Source organism: Meriones unguiculatus, chromosome 7 (genome assembly GCF_030254825.1).
Source record: "Meriones unguiculatus strain TT.TT164.6M chromosome 7, Bangor_MerUng_6.1, whole genome shotgun sequence".
NCBI classification, from domain to species: Eukaryota; Metazoa; Chordata; class Mammalia; order Rodentia; family Muridae; genus Meriones; species Meriones unguiculatus.
Window position 1 is genome coordinate 23,708,064 of NC_083355.1, and position 24,399 is coordinate 23,732,462.

The window sequence follows — 24,399 nt, forward strand, 5'->3', positions numbered from 1 at the left end:
ACCATACCTGATTAGTGCTGTGCTAACCCAGGGCTTTCGCATGCTAGGCAAGCCCTCTGCTAAGTGAGCTATATCTCAGCTTCTCCGTTTGGGGCTTGGGAGCTTTCCTTTATCTGCTTGCTTGCTTACTTGCTTGCTTGGCTTTGTTTGTTTTTGATTTTTCTCCCCAGCCACAGTTTCTCTTCAGAGCCTTGGCTGGTCTGTAGACTAGGCTGGCCTCAAAGTCATGTAAATCCTCCTCCCTCTGCCTCCCAAAGGCTGGGATTAAGGGCGTACCACACACTTGGCTGTGTTTGCTTTTGAAACAGATCCTCCCTCAGTAGCCTCCTCTGCTGTGGAGTTCACAATGTAACCAATGCTGACTTTCAATTGGTGGCAAGCCTCCTGCCTCCCATCACCACGGCTTGCAGATGTGAGCTTCAACACCTTGCTAATGGGCTCCACTGAGCCAGGTGTGCTAGGGTTACAACTCACTGGTTCCAAAAAAGCCTGGGTTCTCCTTTCCATCCACTGATTATTATTTGTCTAACAATGGCTGCTGCCAATAGAAACTGGCCTGATTCCCCTCACTCAGGCCCCTCAGAAAGAGTGAAGGATTGTATCTGAGGGAAGAAAAAGGAGGCCTAGCCCTCAGTCACAAAGTGTTTGCCTAGCGTGTATACGCTTCTAGGTTCAAGCCTCAAGTCCACATGAAAGAGAAAATGGAGGCTAGTGTCCAAAGCCACACAGGAAAGATGGGGTAGAGTTGAAACGAGAATTAAGAAGGGTAAGGCCCACCCCACACACTCAACCACAGCATGCTCCAGACTCCCAAGGGCCTGAGGGGGCATACCAGGCCCTTGCCCGGGGCCCTCCTCTCCCAGAGCCCATCTGCTGGGTCAGGAGGTAGAATGCCAAATACCTCACAGTACACGGGTCCCTATGAGCAGATGGAGTTGTAGCCTTGGGGGGTGGGGGGTGGAGGCTGACTGGCTAATGCTAATTCAGACCAGGAAAAAAAGAACAGAAACAAAGGGTGACCCAACGGCCCAGGTATGTAAGGGTCAAAGGAAGCTGGAGATGCCCCTGGGCCCAAGGTTTAGGACAGATGCAGGCTGGAAATCCAACACCTGCTGCTTGAGCAATAAAGAGCTGATAGCAGCCCTGCCGGATGAGAGAAGACTATAATCCCAGTACTGACGCACAAGGGTGGACATTTAAGGCCTGGCTGGGCCACAGAGCGAACTGAAGGCCAGCCTCCTTAACTTAGCAAGAACCTATCTTAAAATACAAAGTAAAGGGGCCGGGAGATGACTTAGGGGGTACAAGTGCCACCTGCTCTTCCAGAGGACCGGGGTTTGATTCCCAGCACTGACATGGTGGCTCACAACTGTCCATAATTCCAGTTCCAGAGGATCTGATGCCTTCTGCTGATCTCCACGGGCACCAGGTCCACAGACGGAACACAGACAGAGATGCAGGCAAAAGCCCCATGCCATAAAATGATAAATGCAAAAATGAAAATAAATAAATAAGAGAAAGCCAGGCGTAGCGGCACATGTCTATAATCCCAACACTCGGGAGGCAGAGGCAGGTGGCTCTCTGTGAGTTCGAGGCCAGCCCGGTGTACAAAGCCAGTCCAGGACAGCCAAGACTACAAAACAAAAAAAGTTAAAATAAATTAATAAAAGTAAAAGTAAAATGAGGCCAGGCATGTAGATAATGAGAAAGCACTTATCTTGCATGCACAGGGCTCCAGATTCAAATCTCAGTTCTAAGCCATTGTGGTGGTGGTGCGTGCCTTTAATCCCAGCACTGCAGAGACAGAGGCAGGAGAGGAAAACTAATAGTAATGGCTGGACACAGCCAGGTAGTGGAGCACTTAGCCGGCATACTTATCCTCAGCACTAAAAATGAAGAGAGAGAGAGACAGGCAGGCAGGCGGAGACACAGAGAGGCCTCGTCCCAGGCACACTCAGATCACCCTCCATCTTGACAAGAACAGAGCTAAACACCTCAGGACGGGGATGGAATCCCAGCCTTTGATTCACGGACCTTCCTCTCCTGCCATTTCTCAGAGCTCCCCCTTCAGAACTCTGGAAAATGAAGAGCCAAATGAAAGCTGGAGAAGCCAGGAGCACTGGAGGCCGTGGGACCTGAGAGCCACAGAGGGCAGTGGTGACGGGAAGCCCTCAGAGGTTTTTTTCCCTCCCTCCCTCGGTTTGGCTCAGGCGCGGCATGCAGGCCACACAGCAATATTCCCAGGCCGGCTTCCCCAGACCCTAACCCCACCAACACGCAGAGGATGGGTTACAGGATCCTGTGGGTTCGTCACACATTGTCTCACAATTCATGAATCCGGTTAGTCAGTCAACAAACATTCTCCAGGTGCTGGCTGGGTGCCAGACTGTGTGGGTAACAAGAGGAACACTAGACACCTTTGGCGGTTGGAATGAGGTTAGGAGCATGGCCAGTGCCCTAGCTCTGTCACTTGTGTGGCCTTCGGAAGCCATAGAATCTCAGGGGGGCTGTAATTACACACCTGCACAGCACTAAGCGCCATGAACATACTCTATATTATCTGCCTTTGAATAGCTTAAGGCTGACGGGGAGACTGACAAATCTCCCGTTCCAATGCCAGGGAGAGAAGTAGGCCCAGGTCACCCCAGGAAACCAGTGGGGGAGGCTTCTGGCTTGCACTCCACAAACATTTATGGAGGGCTGCCCTGTGCCAGGCACTGTGCCGGGCAGTGGGGACACAGATGAACAGGACACATTGTCCACTCATCTCTGCCACCCCACCAGGACTCAGTCCCAGAGACTAGCACTGATGGGGTATGGGGGAAACAGAGCCATGGACATAACCCCTGAGCCTGGGGCTCAAAGGACCCAAGTCCTCATAGGACACTCACAGGCTGAGGGGCCGTGACACAGCCTGGCAGCCTTTTTCCTTGTAGCATGAGAAGTTGAACAAGATGGGCCCTTTGGTTTTGGCCACTCTGACAGGTAACGAATATCTGCCCTCCCAAGGGCTCAAGCTCTGCCCGTGTCCAAAGCCAAGGCCATCTGGGCCTGATGTCTCCCTGAAATGGCAGAGAAGACACTCTCCTGGTACAGCCTGGCACTGCCCTCTGACACGCTGGCACAATTTCACGAGAAACAGGGGCCTAGATCTGAAGTCGGGCTGTTTGATAGGGCGGGGGTGAGCGTGGAGAGAGGCAGTGCCAGCTCCCACAGGCCCTATTCATGACTGAGGCCGGGTGGCAGAGCAGGAAAACTAAGACCAGGCTTTGTCTAAACCCCTGACCAAGCCAATACCTCACCTTTGAACCACTGCAGCCAGCAGAGCAGGGATGACAGGCCGCTAGAAGGAGCGTGCCAATGGACTGCCACAGGCCAGCTAGGGAGGGAGGCTGGAGGCCATACACTGGACTGATACCCCACCCCCAAAAGCTGAGGGACACCTGAGGCTCTGCCCACCCCTGCAGAAGACCAACAAAAATAAGCGGCCGAGCTCAAAACCAGCGGGAGGACGGTTTGACACGGACTGTAAGGCACAGATTCAAGAAGGTGTGACAGCCAGACAGTGAGGGCCAGACATGACTCTAGAACCCAGTGGCCCTTCCTCCCCTGCTCTGTTCTTTACTTCTAGCTTTTTGAGCCTTGGTGACCATAACTGTAGGTTGGGGTGACGATAGACAGGTCCCACCTTGAGGGGATACTTTCATTAAAAGAATGAGCTCTACCAATCCTGACCCAGAGGAACTGCTACCAAACCTTGGCTTTATTCCTGAGGAGACTGAGACAGACAACACCAGCCTGGATTAGAATAACTCTTTTGAAATAGAATAACTCTATCTAAAAAAAAAAAAAAAAAAAACAACAACAACAAAAAAAAAACCAGGCAAATAAAAAAACCCAACTCAGGTACTAATGTATATGCTCATTTGAATATATTTGCATCTCTCGGAACCTCTCTAGATATCTCCATTGGAATCCAGCATCACGGGAATCCACCTACTGGAGGAAACATCTGTCTACCACTTGCCGGCCTGCTCTGGGGTAGGGGCAGGGGGCTGTAGTTCACAAACCTGTCCCTGGAAGTTCCGAATAGCCAACGCCAATTCCTCACCCCAACACCTAGCCCAGTCACCGATTATGTGGTCTATCTTTTACATTATTGCTGTTATTGTTATTGTTATTATTATTGTCAGGGTTTCCCTATGTAGCCCTCCCCTTCCTGAAACTCCCTGTGTGGACCAGGTTGGCCTCGAACTCAGAGATCTGCCTGCCCCTGCCTCTGCAGGGATTAAAGGCGCCACCACACCCAGCTGTAGTCTGTCTTTTGACCTCACACAAGAAGTTTCAAAGCATCCTGGCAACGAGGGATGAAGCAGCCACTGCCCACTCCCACACTGTCCTCTTTGTAATGCCTCACCCTCCCTCGCCCCCACTCCCAGCCCTGCCAGCATCACTGCGTCCTTTCGCCATGAGTTCAGGGTTGCCCTGAGAGGATTCAGAAGGCCTCATCCACACTACCCACACGGAAGGCTGGTTCCCCAGGGCCAGCACCCTCCGCTCCAGCTGGGAGCCACATGCCTGCCCCACCCACCCCTGCAGTGTCCGAGCCGTCCTCCTAAAAACATTCCCTCCAAACTCTATTTCCTGCCGTAACCAACACCAGAACTTGGGTTCCAACCCAATAATGTCACCATACTTTTGGTCAGACCCTATCTGTAAAATAGTCACTAGCATTGCCAGGCATGGTGACCCACTTGGGGGTCAGAGGCAGGTGGATCTCTGAGTTCCAGGCCAGCCTAGTCTGCAGAGCGAGTTCTAGGACAGCCAGGGCTACACAGGGAAACCCTGTCTTGAAAAAACAGAAACAAAAATAAGATAAAAATGTAATCCGTGTTAACTCTTTCACTACACAACCCTCGAAGCCAGCATTGAATGGAGGAGGATCCACTTATCTCATCATTTGAAAGAAGGTAGAGCCTGGGACACAGGACCTTGGAGTTCCCAGCCAACTAAGGGCAAATCTAACCACACGTAGGCAACCGGAGGAAGCCACCAGGGCCGGGGGGGGGGAGGGGGGGCGCTTTGGGCCAAGTTTTCAGGCCAAATGACTAGTTCCGCAACGGAGATTCAAATCTCCTGCTGTCAGCGCTGGCCACTTTGAAAATGGGGCTGTTGCCCTGGCAGTGGGGTAAGCCCCACGTGGGATCAAAGGCCACCCACCAGAAGCCCACAGGGAGTAGGGGAGGAGACGGGGGACAGGGATGAAGTACTGTCGGTGGGGGAGAATCTGGGAGGACTCAAACTTAATGACCTCCACTCCCGCCCCCTGTCCGTCCAGAATTTCAAGTTTGTAATTAGGAAACACACTTTGGCTAGAAGGAGGGGTTAGGGAAGCCGACTGAGGAAGAAGCTAACGCATCCAGTTCAGACACCAAAGTCTCCTGAAGAGTCTGCAAAAGTACATGCCCGCCGGACCAACACCCCGAGGGCAGGAGCCCGCTGGAGTGTCAAAAGAGGGAGTGGCAAGGTCCTGGCCTTGACCCTCAAACTCGACTCCAGGGAACGTCTTTTTTCCAAACTTGGGAAAAGTACTGGCCAGACACTGTTCAGACTTTCAGCTCGCCCTGCCACTGTGAGCTGGGGAGTGCCTGAGCAGGACCGACAACCAGGCTCCCAGGCAGGGGACTGACCCTGTTGGGAAGATGAGGGCCCCTCCCCAGCCTCAGCAGCTGGCAGATGAAAGAACCCAAGCAGAGCAGCCCAGCGCTGAGTAATGCCCCTGGCACCCCGCTCCCGGACCCACCCACAGCCTGAGCGGGCAGAGGAGGGTGGGCCAGGCAGGGCTGGGGTCCCAGCCCCGAGCTCCGAGGCCTATAACGCAGCCCCACCCGGAGGGGGCGAGCCGAGGTCGTCCCGCCCCGGGACCCCTCCCCCACTCCCTGTGGCTCCAGCTGTGCGGGGGCCTCGCCAACGGAAAACGAAAACTTGGGCAGAGGAAACGGCGGCGGGCGCCCCGCCTGAAAATCCCGGACAAAAGGCGCGGGCCTCCCACCCCCACTGCCTGGCCGCCCAGGGCCTGGCACCGCCACCGGCTGTGTGGCCCCGGCCGGGTAACCCCGGGACCGTCGAGGACCCTCTGCGGCGGCCCCCCTCCGAGCCCTGGCCGGCCGGGCGCAGCCGTTCCTCCTGCGGCTTCCCAGAGCGTCACCAAGCTCCGCGCAGCAGTGCCCACCTTCGTGGGCGCAGTGACCCCAGCCCGGACGTGGTCCCCGGTCCCGCCCAGCCTGACCCGGGCTCTGAGCCCTCACCTGGGGGGGCCGGGGCTCCGGGCGCGGCGGGATCCCGACCAGGCAGAAGGCGACTCCATTCATCGGGCCGCCGTGGAGGCTCTGCGGCCAGGGCACTGTTGGGGGCACCGGCCGGGGCCCAGGGGGCGGGGGACTGGGGAGGTGGGGCGTGGCCCGAAGGGGGTAGGGTTTGTGTAGCTCCGCCCCCGCCCCCGCCCCGCCCCCCACAAGCCACGCTTCTGACCCGGAGCAGGCGGTGGCCTCCCTACGACACTGCCCAGAAAAGTGATAGGAACCCAGACGGGGGTCTGCGCGGACCACGGAGCGATGGGTCCCCCAGAGGCACGCTCTCAGGGGAAGTCTCGGAAGAGGACCTCCGGGTAGAATCGGTGAGCGCGAAAGATGAGGGCACCGAACCCAGGAGTAGACAGGGAAAGGCAGCCCAAGAGGGACAGAAACGGACCCCCAGGGGTCCAGAAAGCCTGTGGGTGGCGGAGCATTGACTTCACGTCAGATAGGGAAAGAACAGACAAGGTTTGGGGCGAAGACTCTAGAGCAGCGGTTTTCAGTCTGTGGGTCGCGACCCTTTGGGCCTCAGAAAGACCCTTTCGCAGGGGTGGCATGTCAGAAATTTATATTAGGATTCACAACAGTAACAAAATCACAGTTATGAAGGAACAACCGAAAACGGGCAGTGTTGGCGCAGGCTTTTTTAAAGGCAGCAGAGATTAAAACCGGATGGCAGAGACAGGCAGATCTCCGTGAGTTCGAGGCCAACTTGGTCTGGATAGTCAGGGCTGTTCCACAGAGAAACTCTGTCTCGAAGGCGGGGGGAGGGGGAGAGTAGCAACAAAAACGTCATGAGGAACTGTGTTAAGGGTCACAGCACGAGGAAGGTTACAAACGGCTGCTCTACAGACCCATGAAAACTGAGACACAACAGATGTGGTGTGAGGTATGCCCCCCCATCTAAAAACACCCACTCGGGAAGGGTCTCAGACAGGACCCCACAGTGGCAGCAGTCAAGGCTGGATGGGAGGTCCGACAGACAGCCCCGACTTTTGGTGCCCAAACGCACCAAACCTCTGGTCCTGCAGAGATCTGCTCCCTCCGCTAAGGCACTGTCACACACACACACACACACCCGGGCCACCCTACATCACTGGGGGCTAGACCCACAGAGCCAGCTACCCCACTCTTCCAACAGAACCCCACCCCATAGCCCACCCTCCTCCCCACCCCCGCAGGCCTAAACACAACCCAGTGAGAACCAATGCCTAGGTCCTTCATTGAGCTGGGAAGTTCTTCTTGCTATCTAACTCTCATTCCTCCTCTTCCTCCAGCCTATGCTGACTTCTTCCTAAGCCTTTTCACAGGATGGGGGGGGGGGAGGGTTCTGTTTTTTTTTTTTTTAAAGATTTAATTTACTTATTTTATGTATACGAGTGCTCTATCTCTATGTACACCTGCAGGCCAGAAGAGGGTTTCAAACCCCCGTGTAGATGGTTGTGAGCCACGGTGTGGTTGCTGGGAATTAAACTCAGGACCTTCTGGAAGATGCTCTTAACCACTGAGCCATCTCTCCATCCGGGGTTGGGGTTCTTTCTTTGTCTCTTCTTCTTTTACAGAATATGTAGACTTAGCACTTAGCTGGCCTGGAACCCACCACTTTAACCAGGCTGACCTCCAACTCACAGAAATCCACCTGCCTCTGCCTCCCTAGTGCTGGGATTAAAAGGGTACAACATTACACCAGACAGGCTAGCTGACAGGCTTTACACTGTGAGCTGTATTTTAAGCCCCTGGCACTAGAAGACGTCTCTTAGAAAGACTTCTCTAATTCTTCCGCCCCATCAAGGTCAGAAGGCAGAATTACGCCCCCTCCCCTCCCACAAAGTCCCCCCTACCATCTAACTGTAAAGCCTGGATCTTCAGCAGAACACCAATCCCTGCCCGTCTGCCTGGAGCTCCAGTGTTCCAAGGCATGTTGTCTGTCCCACTGGCACAGGGTCCTTTCCTCCCAGAACAAAGGGTTGTCTCTGTAAGGAGAGCAGACTTGAGCTGAGGCCTTGGGGGCAGGGAGGAGGTGGTGGCCCCTTGGGTGCCCCTGGCTCACTTTTTCCAGAGCCCGATGCCCTCAGACCCTCCAGGAGGCAGTAAGAGGAAGTGAGCTCTCCGCCTGACCGGCAGTCTAATTCCTCCCCCCACAATGCACAGCACAAACCTTCTCCACCCCTTCTCACTTCCCAGAAAGTGCGCTCTCCCCCACCCTTCGGCCCCTCCCACCTCTTCCTGCACCTTGACCTGCACCCCACCCCACCCCACCCCAGTCATTCCTGCCCACCCCCTCTGGCCCTCTCCCCCAGATCCCCCCTATCTCTCCCGGCTCCACTCCCCATCTCCTTTTGTACATCCTGCCTTCTGCCCGAAGATCCACTTTCTTCCTCCCACGATCTCACTCCAGGGTTGGAGACAAACGTGTTCCCACCAAGTGGACTGTGGTTCTCACGGGGATCCCCTTTAGACTCATCTTTCTGAAGCCCTCCACCACTCCAGTCATGGATGGCTGTTGAGTCACAGTCAACAGGAAGCATGGGACCAGCAAGGGTGTGGCAGGTGGCCCTGGGGATTCAGGGATCAGGCCCTGCTCCTTCCCTTCCGTGGCTTGGTCATCCTAAACCATGATTCTACGGTGAGGCCGCCGGGAGCAGCCATGGAAGGCTGGAGAAACGGGAGGGCTGTCTGCAGCAGCTTCCTCTAGCTCCATGGAGCCCCGAGGCTGGGCAGACCTGGATGAGGGGAATAGACAGAGAAGCAAGCTGGGGAGAAGGTTCCCCGTGGACAGAGAGGGCTCCGGTGGTGGTGTGTTGGCAGGAAGCGTGGAGGGATGAGGAAGGAAACAGGAGGATGTGAGAGACGGGCCTCAGGCACTTAGGTTTTGGCCTGGTCTGGCAGAAACCTGAGGTAGTGGTGAGCTGTGTTCCCTCAGTCACACAATGAGGACAGGAACAGAAGACAGGAAGAAAGGAGGTTAGGGATGGGGGGGTTGGGATTTCCCAGAACAAGGGGTAGGGGCAACAAATATCAGAGGCTTTGGAACTTGGCATCCTACTAGGTGAAGTGGGACTGAGATGGAAGAATTTAGAACAATTTCAAGACTTAGACCTACTGGACCATTTATGTAGGATGCTCCCAGGAGAGTGAGCAGGCCAGGCATCAAATGGCGAGCTAGTGCTTTACTTAGGACTCACTGAGGGCCCTGCCATGCATAGTAGTTACTGTTTTGTTTAATGGATTAGGAAATAGGGTTCAACCAAAAACACATTGGTGGGTTGTGTTTTTGTTTGGTTTGTGGGTGGCGCTTGTGTATACTGTGTTGACGAAAGTTCGTGGTATGTGTGTGTATGTCTGTGTGTGTGTGTGTGTGTGTGTGTGTGTGTAGACTGAAGACTGAGGCTGACATTGAATATATCCACCTTGTCTCCTGAGACAAGGCTTCTCACTGAATCCAGCACTCTGGGGACCCCCTATCTCTGCTTCACTAATACTTGGGATACAGAAGTGAGTTGCTGCACACAGCTGCACCTAGCTCCGTGGGCACTAGGGATCTGAATTCAGGTCCCACACTTAACTGAATCATGTCCCCAGAATCCTATTACTTTACCTCTGCTTCTTAGGTTTTAGACAGGTCCCCAACCTATAAGCTTAGTCTGGCTTGGAGCTCTCCAAGTAGCTGAGGCTACCCTTGAACTCATGATCCACTTGCTTCAGCTTCTCGGGTATAATATCAAGATGATAGGCACGCACTACAACCTAAGTAATGATCTTATGCAAACCCACACAGGATTTGAACCCAGGCATTGGGGCTCCAGAGTCCACACACTTAACCCACACTGGCTGCTTAAAGCCTGGGTCCAGTCCCTCTGTGGGAGACAGGCTGGAGTTAGAGTCTTGATTGTGGAAGTCTAGGGAGACAGGGAAGCAGCTCAAGAGTCCGTGGAGAGAGCAAGGGGTGAGGTGACCACAGGAAGGGCAGTACCTGGAGGGACAGGCAGAAGAGAAAACCAGGAAAGTGCCATCGTGTGGGGCAGGGAGAACTCCTGGCAGGTTCCTGAGAACCAAGGGAGGTCAAACTGTGCAGAAAGGCAGAGCTACAGGGAGAGGGTGAAGCTGAGCAGGGCAGAGGGTGCCGGGGGCGGGGATCAGAGAACAGGGCAGGCCACTTGACAAGCCAAGGCAGGTAGCTGTCTGAATGGGAAGAGGAGACAGAAGTACCTGCTGCTTTGGAAGTAGACCCAGGTCTGGTTCCTAGCACTCACACAGCAGTTCATATAACCCCTAGTAACTCTACTTCCAGGGGCCCAGGTCCTCCCTTTCTGGCCTCTTGTGAGTACCAGACCCAAATGTAGTACGCAAACATTCACCCAATAAAACACTCATACACTCCTCCACCTAAAATAAAAAATAAATAGCCTGGTGGGTGGTGCACGCCTTTAATCTCAGCACTCGGGAGGCAGAGGCAGGTGGATCTCTGTGAGTCTGAGCTCAGCCTGGTCTACAGAGCGAGTTCCAGGACAGCCAGGGCTACACAGCGAGACCCTGTCTCAAAAAATAAGGAAACAAATCTTTAGACGCGTATTTTAAGGGTGGCTGGAGAGGTGGCTCAGCAGGTCTTCTAGAAGAACCGGGTTCAGTTCCAAGCCCCCACACGGCAGCTCACAACTATCTACGAGTACTGTTGAAGGGGATCTGATGCGCTTTTCTGATTTCCGTGGGGACCAGGCACACATGTAAAGAGTGAAGAGACGCACGTGTGGACATATGTATGCATGTAATGAATACATCTTTAAAACAATGTTTTAAAGGGAGGGCCAAGCAAAATGGTTCAGCAGGTTGACAGTTGCCACCAAAAGTGAAGGCTCCTAGTTCAACCCCCAGAATTCTCATGACGAAAATCGAGAACAAACTTGTCTGTTGTTTTTTTCAAGACAAGGTGTCTCTGCGTAGCCTGGGCTGTCCAGGACTTGCTTTGTAGACCAGGCTGGCCTCAAACTCATAGAGATCTGCCTGCCTCCGCCTCCCAGAGTACTCGGTTCAGAGGCCTGCGCCACCAAGGCCGGATCAAACTTGTCTTTTGACCTCCACATACACACGGTAGCAGGCATGTGTGAGCAAATATACACACTAAAATCAATGAATACATAAACTTTTTTTTTTTTTTTTTTTTTGTTAAGAAAACGTTTGAAACCTGGAGAGACCGTTAAGAGCATCGATTGGCTGCTCCTCTAGAGGACTCCGCTTTAGTTCCCACTACCCACATGGTGGCTCACAACCATCTGTAACCCCAGCTCCCGGGGACTGAATGGCCTCTCCTGGTCCCCACTGGCACCGGGCACACATGCAGGCAAAACGCTCATGCGTATACAATGTAATTAAAAAAGAAAGCAAGCATTTGAAAATATGTGTCCAGGAGAGGCACTGTGAACACTCAGGACAAGACTGAGCGGATGAAAGAAAATCAGCACCAGGACTAGACGGAGACCGGGGGTGGGGGGACAGCACAGGACCGGCCATGGAATGCTCGGTGTCGGGCCCGGTCCTGAGCTGACAAGAAGTTTATAGTGTCACCCAAGGAGCTCTGAGATGAGTTACTTGTCCAGTCCTGCTCACCAGGCAGCTGTCTGAGGACTAATACATCCTCTGAACGTCCACCTCGCCCCTTAACACGAATCGGTCAGGCCTTATCTCTCATCTGTGAGAGAGAATGGCAGGGAGGCTCACATTTAATAACAGGCCCGAAGCACCCGGGAGCTGCAAGGAAAACCACTCCACTCCAGGTCCAGTTTCACCTCCATCAAAAACATCCCAGGTTCCTGGTCAGGGTGGCGCACGCCTTCAATGCCAGCGCTCTCGAGGCCGAAGCTAGATCTCTGTGAGCTCGGAGCCATCCTGGTCTACACTGCGTTTTCCAGGCCAGCCTGGTCTACATACCTCGGTCAAAGCCCATCCTGCAGAGCACCCTGTGCAGTTTCCAGATTGTTTCCCCCTAGGAAAGTGTGCAAATTGTGTTCCGCCGCCACGGAGGACAGGGCCATGCAACACCACCCAGAACACAGAGTGTAATACAGCCGCCAGAGCTCCCTGGCACACGAAGCCCCGGGTCCCGTCTGCGTAAGTCGGATGTGGTAGTGTTTGTCCACAGTCCCAGCTCTGGGGAAGTGGAGGGAAGAGGATTGGAAGTTCAAAGTCATCCCCAGGTACATACAGAGTTCTAGGCTAGCCTGGGCAACATGAGACCACATTAAAAACAAAAAACCAAAAAAAAAAAAAAAAAAAAAAACACGTGATTTCTGCTAAATTTGTATTGCTTCTACCTTGTAGGTTGAGTTGGGTGTGGTGGTACATACCTTTAGTCCAACAATACAGGAGGCTGATGTAGGAGAGTTGCCATTAGTTCAAGGCTAGTCTGGTCTACACTTCAAGTACGAGTCGGTTTTGGCGTGTCTCATAAAATAAAATAAAATAAAATAAAATAAAATAAAATAAAATAAAATAAAATAAAATAAAAATTAATAAGCTGTCACATGAGCCGCCATACGTTGGGAACTGTCTGTAAAATGGGAATGGTGGAGGTGGTGGAGGTATGGGCCAAAGGGGCCATGAACTTGGCCTCTGAAACAGTCCATCCAATAAAGGAAAACGAGTGCCCCCTGGTGGAGAAAGGGAGGAGGGCGGGGCTAGACCGGAGAGCTGGTTGGTCTTGGTGCTCGGCTTTCAGTTCCTAGATCTTCTGAAGTCTCCCAAGGGGAGCATTGTCTGCTCCGCGCAGTTTGCATCTCCAAAGCACATGGGATTTCGTGTGAAATGGTGGGGACCGTTTGGTGAAACAGAAGAGGTGCTCCCTCAAAGAACCCTTATCCTAGGGAGAATAATGGACCCACAGAAGTGTGCTTTTGGACCGTGCTGCCATGGTGGGGCAAGCACACTCCTGAGCAAAAGAGAGAGGCTGGGTACCGAGAAGAAAAAGCCGTGGCCTTGGGAGGCCAGCTTAGACCCGTGAAGGCCCTTGACTGGCAAAGGGCAGAGGAAGGAGGGTAGGAGCGGGATACAGACTCTGGCAAACCCACATCCCCACTCAGCAGCCCCGCAACCTTTTGCTTATTTTGTTTCTTGAGACAGTCCCACTACGAAACCTTGGCTGGCTTGAAGCTTGCCGTATAGACCAGCGCTGACCTTGAACTGACAGAAAACTGTCTGCCTCTGCCTCCTGAGTGCTAGGATTAAAGGCAAGAGGCATCCTAAAGAATTTTTAATGGTGTCTGTGGGGGGGGGGGTATTATTCATTCAAAACTATGTCAGTCCCCACTTGTTCCCTGCTGCCAGGTCCCTTTTTGGCAGAAATTCTATCTGAACATACCTTGGGAATGGAAACTAAAAACCTCTGGCCAGGCTGGGGCCAAAGGCATTAGGGACTTACCAAACAGCTGGGGCCCCTAGCCCTGCACCCTCCAGATAGCAGGAGCAGGAGGCTGCAGCTTGCCTGAGCTGGCAGCAGCCACATGAAGCCCGGGCAAGTGTCACAGCAGGAAGTGATCAGCCTGCTCCATCAGAACTGTCCGACTGCTGAGGAAAGCCATGTGGTGGCAGAGAGATGAGGCCTTGGGTGGGGAGCCTCGCCCTACGGTAGGGTCCTAACTGTATGTCAGCAGCCAGTGTAGCACCTTGGCCAGAGTGGCCGAGTATGAGTGTAACGCTAAACAATGGCTCACAAAGGTTGTGGTACCTGCCAGCGGGGCTTTGGTGGACACCAAGATGGAGGGGAAAGGGACTGAACTCTGTTGAGTGCCAATGAGGTTCTCACAGTCGTTTCGATCTCATTTCATCTAGCCCCACGGGAACACCATGGATGGCTGTAATTAGGTCCGCTGTGTGAGCGAGGAGACTGCCTCAGAGAGGTTAAGCAAGGTATTTGGGTTCTCCCAGCTCCAAGTCAGGACTCAAGCAAAGGCTGCGGCTCAGTCCTTGCTCTCTATGGTGGGGCATGGTAGGGGCTGAGGGGTGTCAGGCCAGCCAGACCCTTCCTGTTCCAGGGAAAGACCTAGACTCTGCCTAGCCCCCACATAGGAGGAAGGGGCTGCCCTCCTGGAAGGGTAGAGGGAGCAAGGAGAGTAGAGGGGAGGGAGACACGGAAATAGGAAGGAGAGGGAGGGGAGGGGAAAGGAGGAGGGGGGTAGGTGGCTCCCTTACTGGCCCTGGAAGCTCTGGAAATCCCCAGCAGCTGCCCCTCTCTCCTTTGGCCCTGAGCCAGCTGGGTGGAGAGAGAGGGGAGTCCAACGGGGAGAAAAGGGGGTGGAGATGGCCACAAGATTGGGGGTAAACTGGAGAATCCAGCCCCCGGGAGAGATTCCAGACAGGCTCCCCTTCAGGAAACCCTACATGCCAGAATCCACACATACCAAGCAGACACGCCAGGGAGGCTCTGCACTATAAAAGGATCCTCTGCTTTACAAGAGGGCTCAGCACATGGGAAACTTAAAATAGGAGCCTGTGCAGCTCCGGTTTCGGAGCCGCACATTACAAGCCACGCTTCCAGCAGCTTCGAACCCCAGCCCCTGGCAAAGAGGCTCGAAGGGTCTGGGCGTAGAGCACCCCAAGGCCTTACATCAGGCTGGCACCTCCACTCTGAACTCACAGATCACAGCACACCACGCCCATCATAAGAGCGCGCCCACATTTGGAAGGCCCCAGGTGGAGGAGCCTTGTTCATCCCTCTCTATAGCAGCTCTCCTAGCTGCTTGGAGACACACATACCAGGCCTACCAACAGCGCGCTCCCGTGGAGCCAGGCCAGGCGTCCCAAGGCCTGCTGCCAAGTTCACACACACACACACACACACACTCCCGTAACACCAGCACTAGGAAAGCCATCCCGGGCGCCACAGTGACACCAGGAAGAAAGAAGAGGAGAAGAGAAAGTCCAATGTCCTGTTCAGGGTGGCATGGCAGCAGGCCTGGGGAGGGAGGCCTGTCCTTTGGGAAAGCGGAAGTGGCTGACACCAGAAAAGATAGAGCTGGAGCAAAGAGGTCACCTGGAGGAGTATGTGGGTGGGGCTGCAGGAGACAGGAAGCAGTAGTGACCCTACCCTGCCCTTCTTTAAAAAAAAAAAAGAAAAGAAAGAAAGAAAAAAAGAAAAGAAAACATGGAGATGAAATTCATATAACGTAAAACTGCTTTTATATTAAAGAATACAGCAGCATTTCGTGACCCCCTTTTGGTGCTTCTGTTAGTACTTCAGCAGCAAAGATGAGGAGCTGTGTCCCCTTCCCCCTACCAGGCCTGGTGCTCGCTGGAGCTGCCACTGGCCATTTAAATTAATGGCCAAGATGCCAAACAGGCCCAGAGCCTGGAGCGGACCATGACCCCGCCCCAAACCTCACAGCCCAGCCCAGGAAAGAAACCCAGAGCACAGATGCCTCCCCACCTCGCAGGATTTAGGATTATCCGTCTGCTCACTCTTCACCATCATCGATGGTCCATGCCTGAACCCCTCTGCAATGGGCGGGGGGGAGCGGGGGGGGGACGGCGGTGCTGTGCTCACTGGGAGGAGGGAGATCTAAAGAGATGACCCCACACCAACTGGTGGAGGAGGCTAAGCAGCTGAAAGGAGCCCAGGGCGGGGAGAAGATGGTGATTTGGGCGGGTCCAACACTTCCAGGCACATCTAGGGGACGGAAGGGCCAACTCCAGCACTCCAAAGCCCACCCAAGGACCTCATAAAAACAGCGGCCCTGGGAGCACGGCGGGCGCGCCGCCCCCATCCTTTGCTGTCCCTCTTAGAGCCGGGGTTGAGGGCCTCCTACTCACTGACCTGACCGGCCAGGCTCTCGGGGCGGGGAGGGGGTGGCAGAGCGGCTCACAGAGTGACAGCTCTATCAGGGGGCCTTTCCCTGGCCGATACGCCTGGCCCACACCCTCAGCGCCCTGCCGGGAAGCTGGGTTTCAGAGGCCAGCAGCCGCCCACCTGGCCAGACCTGCAGTGCTGCATTTCGGGGCGCGTGTAGCGAGCCTCCTAGCCCACCCCATCTTCTCACTGCCGCGAAATGGTGGCAGCAGTTGCTGCAGCTGCTGTGACGGGGAGAAGAGGCAGCCGGGCTGGGAGAAGTCTCTTGACACGGAGGGGGAAGGGCCGTCTTAAGTCCCCCTGGAGGGTGGGGACCTGGGCGACAACGGAGTTGTGTGGCCGCCTCTCCGTTCTGCGGAGCCCTGTCCCCTCAGGCCTAGGTTTAGCGAGCGAGGGCTAAAGGCTTCCCTTCCCGACTGGAGACGGGGGCGGGGGGGTGTCCCCTAAACGTGGGGAAGGGGTGCAGAGTGCATCCTCTGGGTGTGCTACCCTGGTCATCAGCGATGGGGGAGTGCCCCGAGAGCGCGCGTGAGCATGTGTGGACCAGCTCGGTGCCGCTCGCTCGGGCCCCATCCCTCTCCTCCAGCTCGGCCCCGCCCAGATCTCCTGCGCCCGCACCCCTCCCTCACGGTCCGACCCTCGCTCCCGCCTCGCCCATCCTCGCCGCCGGGTCACCGCGCCCGCAGCCCCGGCTCTCAGACACTCGCCCACACCCGGCCTCTGCTGACCTGCTCCATGCTGCGACCTCTACGCCGTCCTCAGCGTGCCGGCCCCGGGGGGCTCAGGGGGCGGCGGCCCCTCCATGCACCCCGGCCGGGCAGCTGCACCCGGCGACCGCGAGCCACGCCAGGAGCGCCCGGACTCCTCCGCCCGAGCCCTCCCCTCGGTGGGCTCCGCCCCGCCGCAAACCCCGCCCCTCCGCGGGCTTCGCCTTCTCCCCCCCACCCACCCCGGCCCCGGGGTGGGGGCTGCACTCCACGAGCTCACACTTCGCGCACGGAGGCACCGGCGACCAGCTGCGCGGAGTCACACACGCTGTCACACTCGCGGAGCATTCCAGGGCCTCACGCATCCAGGGGATCCTCCTGCCTCCGCCCCCAGGGCTGCCTGTCCTAGGATCCTCTCGGTGGAGAGAAGGCTCCGCTCCCAGGGAAGACCCTGGTCGCTTTCCTGAGGCCCACAGTCAATGGGGGCCCCGCTTCTTCTTTTCCGGAGCTTGGCCAAGGGGATCAGGAATCTTGGTGGCAGAGCTGACCCGATGGCCCAAATGGCAATGGGCCACTTCAGAGAGCGAGAGCCTGCAGACGTACCCACGTCCCGCTGAACACAGGGAGCTGGCAGGGGTGACTCCTCCTTGCCAAGGTCCAGCTTTTCCAAAAACGTGCCTGAGGACTTTGGCTGGGACATGGGGGTGGGGGCAGGAATGGATGGAGATTCCTGCCGCCCACCCAGCATGCCATGCCCCAGCCATGTGCCAGGCCGGATGATGACCTGTTTACCCACTGCCGCGAAGGGGTTTTTTGAGCCCCAGATGACGAGAACACGAGGCCCACCAACCCTGGTGAAGACCAAGGGGTGACAAAGCGACTCCTTCTTTCTTTGACATCCAAAACCACAGCGTCCCTTGTCACAGACAGAGCAGGACCATAGGAAGGGAGACATCACGTGGACAGGCGTAGGTGAAGTGGGTGTTCAGCCCCAAGGCAAGAGAGGAGTCTAGAGAGGACGGGGGGGGGGGGGGGGGGGCGGTCACCTGCCCTGAATGGCATAGGAGGATTTCCAACATTCATATGCAGGAGCTGGCTACAGATGGCCGAGCCAGGCTCCAGGCTGGCAAGAAATCGGCCTCACATTTCTCACCCAGTCCCAGTCTCTCTGTCAGGCACCGGAGGGTGAGGGAGAAGGGAGAGTGGGAAGCTGAAACGGAGAGTTGAGATCTCAGCCTACCAGACAAAGGGGGCTTTATAGGCTGGGGGTGGGGGTGGGAGCTATGGGGGCAGGGAGACCCAAGCAAGCCCTCAGCTGGTTTTTTTTGGTATTCCAGTTGGGCGCTCCAGCCCCTCCCATGCTTCCATACTGCGGGATATTAGGAGCTTTGCTCCAAGGATAGCAGTAGAATTCCAGAAGCACCCCCTGCCCCCCCCTCCTTGGCTAGCCCTGGCACCACCCATGAACCCTTCGCTTTCCCCACCCAGCTGACTGAGTCTCTCAGCTTAACTGCCATGCCCTCTAGATGGCCTCATGGCCCCTGTCTGCTACCTAAGGGCCCTTGCTGGCTGCCTGGAGAGGGAGGGCAGTTCTGTGTGGTGTCACAAGGCTATGGGGTCAATAGACCCTTTGTCTCTTTATATGAAATGTGTCCTGGACTAAAAAGATAGGAGTGCCAGGGAGCAAGCGTGACCTTACTCCCCCAACTGGCCTCTCCCAGACCCTGGAAGAGCTGGAGTCTGGTTGTAGAGGCCAGACTGTTCTTTCCCATTGGCTTCCTACTTGTTCTCTTTCAATGACCAGGAAATGAAAGCAGGGTAGCCACCCATTCTCCAGCTGCTGAAATAGCTGCTGCTTGGCCAGGGCTTTGCAAGGTCTATCCCTCAAGATGCAGATCTGGCTCTGAGAACTACATTCCTATTAGCCAAATTCACGGCAGCTTGACTGTGAAACCCCAAAATCAAATTATCAACGCACCCCAAAGCTGGGCGTGGTGGCACAAACCTTTAATCCCAACATTGGGGAGGCAGAGACAGGCAGATCGGAGGAGGTCAAGGCCAGCCTGGGTCTACAGAGCAAGTTCTGGGACAGCAAGGGCTACAACAGAGAAACCCTGTCATGGGAGGAAACAAACAGACACCCCCAGAACCCCCCCTTCACACACACACACTCCAAACGCCACAGAAAAATTTACAAGTAGAGTCCTTATAAAGAGAAGGAATGGTACCAGCTACCATCTCTGCCCAGCTTTTGGGGTCTTATATGCAGCACAATAGTCAACTAAATTCCCCGGCGGGGGACTGGGGATACCTCTGAACCTGCTCTGACCCTTTCACGTCCTGTCGAAACCAGAGGCTGCAGCAGCACCACCTAAAGCACAGAGCAGTGGGCCATGGGGCTAGCACAGCATAGGTGGCTTACATTCGTTCTTTAAATTAAAAGACGAGAAGGCGTTATCTACTGATGAATGGGCTGGGCGCTCCGCAGCCCCTTTGGCTTTCTTACATTTTGAGTCAAGGCCTCACTCTGTAATCTCGGCCGGCCTCAGACTCACTCGGAAGCTCAGGCTGGTCTTGAACTCATGGCACCCCCTCCTGCGGCTCTCTCCTGGGTGCTAGGAATGTAGGCAGGCATCATAACTCCCAGCTTCTAGTCCCCCTTTTTTAAAGAAAATGTTCAGGTCCGGTCAGCATGGAATTTTCCAGCGGACTCTTGGTGATGCTTCAAGTCTGTCAAGAGGAAAACAGACTAAGTAAGATTCAAGTCCAAGGTCAGCGTGAGTGGCCCTGTGGTCTTGGAAAAGTATTGTCACCCCTCTGCACTCTTAACAGAAAATGGGTGACAGCAGCCGCACCTCACAGGGCTGCAGGAAAGATCGTTCAAGGCTACGAGCTCCACACGAGCGACCCACAGGAACCGCTTCGTACTTCCTACCAGGGCTGAATTAATTCAGCGAATGTTATTTTTAGCTTCAGAAGCGGGGAGGACGGTCCTGGCCTTGTCACTCAGTTCTGATAGTCTGTATCCTGTTGTGCCACCTGGTGCATGCCTTTTGGGGGGACCACGGTGACACAGCCCATTCTGCTTTCCTCCCTCTGGCGGGGAGAGAAAGAGGGGTGGCTGGGGAGGAGTGAGAGGAAGCGGCTGCACTCCTGCACCTGCTGCTGTGAGAACAAAGCCAGGCATGATGCAATCCGGCCGGGTGCAGCTGGGGCTGCCGGGCCGGAGAGGGAAAGCGGTGTCAGTTGGGGAAGGTGGCAAGCGGTGGAGTGTACACAGGTGTCCCTGGATGCCTGACGCAGGATTCCCAGTCCATCACCACCACCACCCCTCCCGTTCCCCTTCCTAGGCTCCTGGATACCTCCTGAAGCTGCTCGCCCAGAGTCTGGCCACTCCCCAATTCCTTGCAGCTGCTTCCTAGGCAGGAGCCTGATATGATGCAATGACGCCCTCTCCCCTAGGTGAGGGCTAGATGGGAGACCCAGGGGCAGCACAGGTCAGGCTGACCTTCCCCAGCAGGACTCAGGACTCCTGCTGTCTCTTGTCCTTATAAATGAGAGGGCAAATTCTCTAGAGGAGGTGGGAAGAGAGACCGGGGGGAGGCAAGGGCCTACACAAAACAGCACCTATTTAGAGAATTACACAGAATCCTGAGATGACACCAAGCCAGGCAGCGGGCCCAGCATCTGTCACTGGCCACCGTCACCGGCAGGCTGTGAGGGTTGTCAGGCTCAGCTCACACACCGCCAGTGAGTCTAGAAAACACGGCTCTCACTGCGTCTTAGAAAGGGGGTTTGTCCCTCAGGTCAGGCAGAGGGTTCGGGGGAAACCCAGGGTCCCCTACTGGCCAAGGCGAAATCGGGCTGCAGGAGAGGATTGGAGATGCTGTCTGTGAATATTTATCCCAGCCTCACCCACCGCTACCAGCCAGAAGACAGCTGGGTGGCCTGGCTCAGAACAACCACTAGATGGCAGGAGAAGCTCGAGGGCTCACCCGGCTCCACCCACTCCTTCCCCTCGCGCCCGGGCTCCTGAGCCCCAGAACCAGGTGACCCCAAGTTCCTGTCCTGCGTCCAGCATCGGCCTTGGAATTCTGCCCAATTCAGTTTGTCCAACCCCAGGCCTGAGTGTTACAGGTAGGTGCGGGCACCCAAGAGGTGCAGCAGAGAAGGGCGTGCTGTGTCCTGATCACGCCTCTCCCCAGTCACCTAGGAGATCAAAACCTGGTGTCAGGCGAGTTCAGGGGTTGGCAGTGTGGCTGCAGCCCGGAGCCCCCGTCTGGCCTGGAACCTACCTCGACACACTCCCGCTGCCTCTCCTCCAGCCTGCTCACGCATGCACGGTTCTCTGGCCAGAGGGGCCCAGAGCCCTTCCCTTGCTTGCTTCCAGCCCAGCATGGGTTCCAGCCCAGCCCAGGCTGCTACTCCCTTCTTGGTCTGACTTGTACCGTGTGTGTGTGTGTGTGTGTGTGTGTGTGTGTGTGTGTGTGTGTGTGTGTGTGTGTGTGTGTATCAGAGGGCAATTTTCAGAAGTCCCTTTTCTTCTTTCATTACATGGGCTCCAGGCCCACTACATATATTCCAAGGACTGAATTTGGATAGTCAGCCTTGGCATCTAATATCTTTACATTCTAAGCCTTCTCACAGGCCCTCACATTTGGTTTTAGAAGGTTTTGTTGTTTCGCTTTGTTTTGTTTTGTTTTGTTTTTTAAACAGGGTCTCACTAGGTAGCTCTGGCTGTCCTGGAACAATGTGGACCAGGCTGGCCTTGAACTCATAAAGATCTACCTGAGTCTACATGCCAAGTGCTGGGATTGAAGTCATGCACCATCATGCCTGGCTAGAAGGATTTAAAAAAAGAAAGAACAAAACACACTTATGTGTACGAATGTTTTGTCAGCATGTGTGTATCTGTGCCAGGTGTCTCTCATGCCCATGGAAGCCATAAGAGGGCATCAGACCCCCCAGAACTGGAGTTACAGATGGTTGTGAGCCACCGTGTGGGTGCGGAGGACCCAAACCTGGGTCCTCTGTAAGAACAAGTGGTGTTAGCCACTGAGCCATCTTTCTGGTCCCCTAGAAGATTTTTCTGAAAGGATAGGAGGGAGGAAACAGGAGACACACCCTTTGGGGAAATTGCTGAAATTGTTTGGATAATAGGGAAAATATCTGGGAGCTGGAGAGATGGCTCAGAGGTTAAGAGCACTGGCTGTTCTTCAAGAGATCCTGAGCTCAATTCCCAGCACCCACATGGTGACTCACAACCATCTGTAATGTGATCTGATGCCCTCTTCTGACCTGCAGGTGTACAAGCAGATAGACTTTTTTTTTTTGGGGGGGGGTGCTTGTTTTTTTGAGACAGGGCTTTGCTGTATAGTGTTGGCTGTCCTGGACTCACTTTGTAGACAAGGCAGGCTGGCCTCGAACTCACAGAGATCCACCTATCTCTGCCTCCCTGAGTGCTGTGATCACAGTGTGTATGCCGCCGTGCTTGGCTTAGGGCACTCTTATACATAAAATAGATAAATCTTTAAAAGGTGGTGGCAGGGTTGGTGGCGGGGTTCCTGCCTCGGGAAGCAGAGGCAGGCCAATCTCTAAGTTCAAGGCCAGCCTGACTCTACAGAACAAGTAGTTCTAGCACAGTCATGGCTACACAGAGAAACCCTGTCTGGAAAAACCAGAAACAACCAGCCAACCAACCAACCAACAAAAACCTTCTGAATCCTTTGGGAAGGAGTTCTAATGACAACTCACTGTGAGTTAAATGAACTTGAATGAACTCTTTGAGCTTTGGCTGAACAACAGAGAAAAATAGTGGGTGGACAGAGTCCAGCTGGCACAGATACGCACAGTAGTCATGAGGTGTAGGATGCTCACACTGAGATACGGGAGGAGCCCAGAAAGACGGGAAACACTTCCTTACCTCCGCTCTACCAGGGGACATGGGACAGAACAGCAGAACAACAAATAACACTGTGATTTGCCACGGGCCTGTAAGTTAACCATGTGCATGGGGAGCTCTGCCTCGGAAGGGTAAGGGGACAGCCTGTGGGAGAAAAGGTAGCAGCTGCAAGCGGGCGAGGCAACGGGAGTTGAAGAGGTGGTTTCAGGTTGTAGAGTGGAGAACGTTTCCGACCCAAGTTTACAAAAGGATGCTCGTTCTTCCAAGGGTTTGACGGCCCACATCGGAGGGGACCTGGACCTAGTCCACTAGGCTCACCACAATGAATCTGGGGTTGGAACAATGGAAATTAGTTAGTGCTGCATTTGGAAAGTGTACTCTAATAACATACTTCAAAAATTATTTGTGTCTGCAGAAATGTCCGTGTATGTGGGGGGGGGGGTGCTTGCATGTGCACAGAAGCCAGGAGAAGGCCTGGTTCCTCGAAACTTGGATTATAAATTTCGAGATGCCTGGCTTATTCCAAGGGTGCTGGGATATAAACTAGTGCTCTCGACCACAGTGTCATCTTCCCACCCAGCCTCTACCTCAGTCCTCTTTTAGATAGGCTCTCACTTATAGCTGTGCTGGCTTCACACTTAAAGCCTCCTACCTGGGCCTCCTGAGTACTGGGATTACAGGTAGGTGTCACCATAGTGGGCTTCACTGACACCCACGGGGCTCACGAACTGGCTGGCCTGGAATTCACCATGTAGACCAGGCTGGCCCCAGACTCAGAGCTCCACTGGCCTCTGCCTCCAGGGGTGGGGATTAAAGGTGTGCGCCACTACATCCGGGGTACATTAACACTCTGGGCGAGTCCTGCCAAGTTCAGGTGCTCTGGCCAAGATCTCTTGTGATGGGCTCCCAAATGGTTAGTGAAGGTTCCCTCCCCTGTGACACTGTTGGTGCCACCTTTTTCAAGGAAGGAAACTTTACTCAGGAGCTAATGCCACTGTCGCACTATCAGGGCAGAGGGAACAGTTCAATCACAAGAACCGCTTCCCCACGTGATCCAACTGGGGGCTAGCAGAGACTCCTAGAGCATAATCCTTACCCCCATTAGCCTAGCCAAGAGGCTTCCCAGAGAATTCACTGGGGAACGTGCAGACCATTTCCAGGTGGCACACTTAGTCCCTTAAACAGGAAGCAGCAGAGGAAGTAGGGAAGGGTAGACGGGGTCACACTGGTTCCCAGAACACACCTGCAGCATGCAAGAAAGCAACAGGCCTTACCCAAGAACTGGGAGGGCAAGGCTAGAAACGCGGCGAGGAAGCCTCACTAGGATGGCTGCTGCCACATAAAAAGTAGTGCACTCCATACTGTGCCACTGCTCACCTAGGCAGGAAGCCCCAGCCACCTGCTCACCCCCTCAAAGGCTGTCTGGAATGCGCCTGCACTTTCCAGGGCAGCTCTGGGCAGTGGCCTGATACGAGTCTCAGGAATTTTCCAACAACCCTACTTTACAGTGTGTGTTCTGCATGGCTGCCAGCGCAGGGACCCCATGCCTGAGAGAGGGCGAAGAGTCAGGAGAGGGACTGAAGAAAACAAACCCAAGTAACA

At 54.9% G+C, this 24,399-nt stretch overlaps 1 protein-coding gene across 2 annotated transcripts in view; it reads right to left on the reverse strand.

Annotated features, from left to right (window-relative positions):
• The window catches only part of Arhgap23 (Rho GTPase activating protein 23), a 93,483-nt gene extending 76,421 nt beyond the window's left edge, over positions 1-17,062 (reverse strand). Inside the window, exon 1 of one of the 2 annotated variants that reach the window (XM_060386848.1) lies at positions 16,917-17,062. In XM_060386848.1, the coding sequence (XP_060242831.1) occupies positions 16,917-16,925 (9 nt within the window). In that variant the 5' untranslated portion in view covers positions 16,926-17,062. Of the gene's footprint in view, positions 1-6,308; positions 6,453-16,916 lie in introns of those variants that run through there. The other variant, XM_021646831.2, reaches the window with a different exon arrangement.
• Between the last annotated feature and the right edge of the window lie 7,337 nt (positions 17,063-24,399).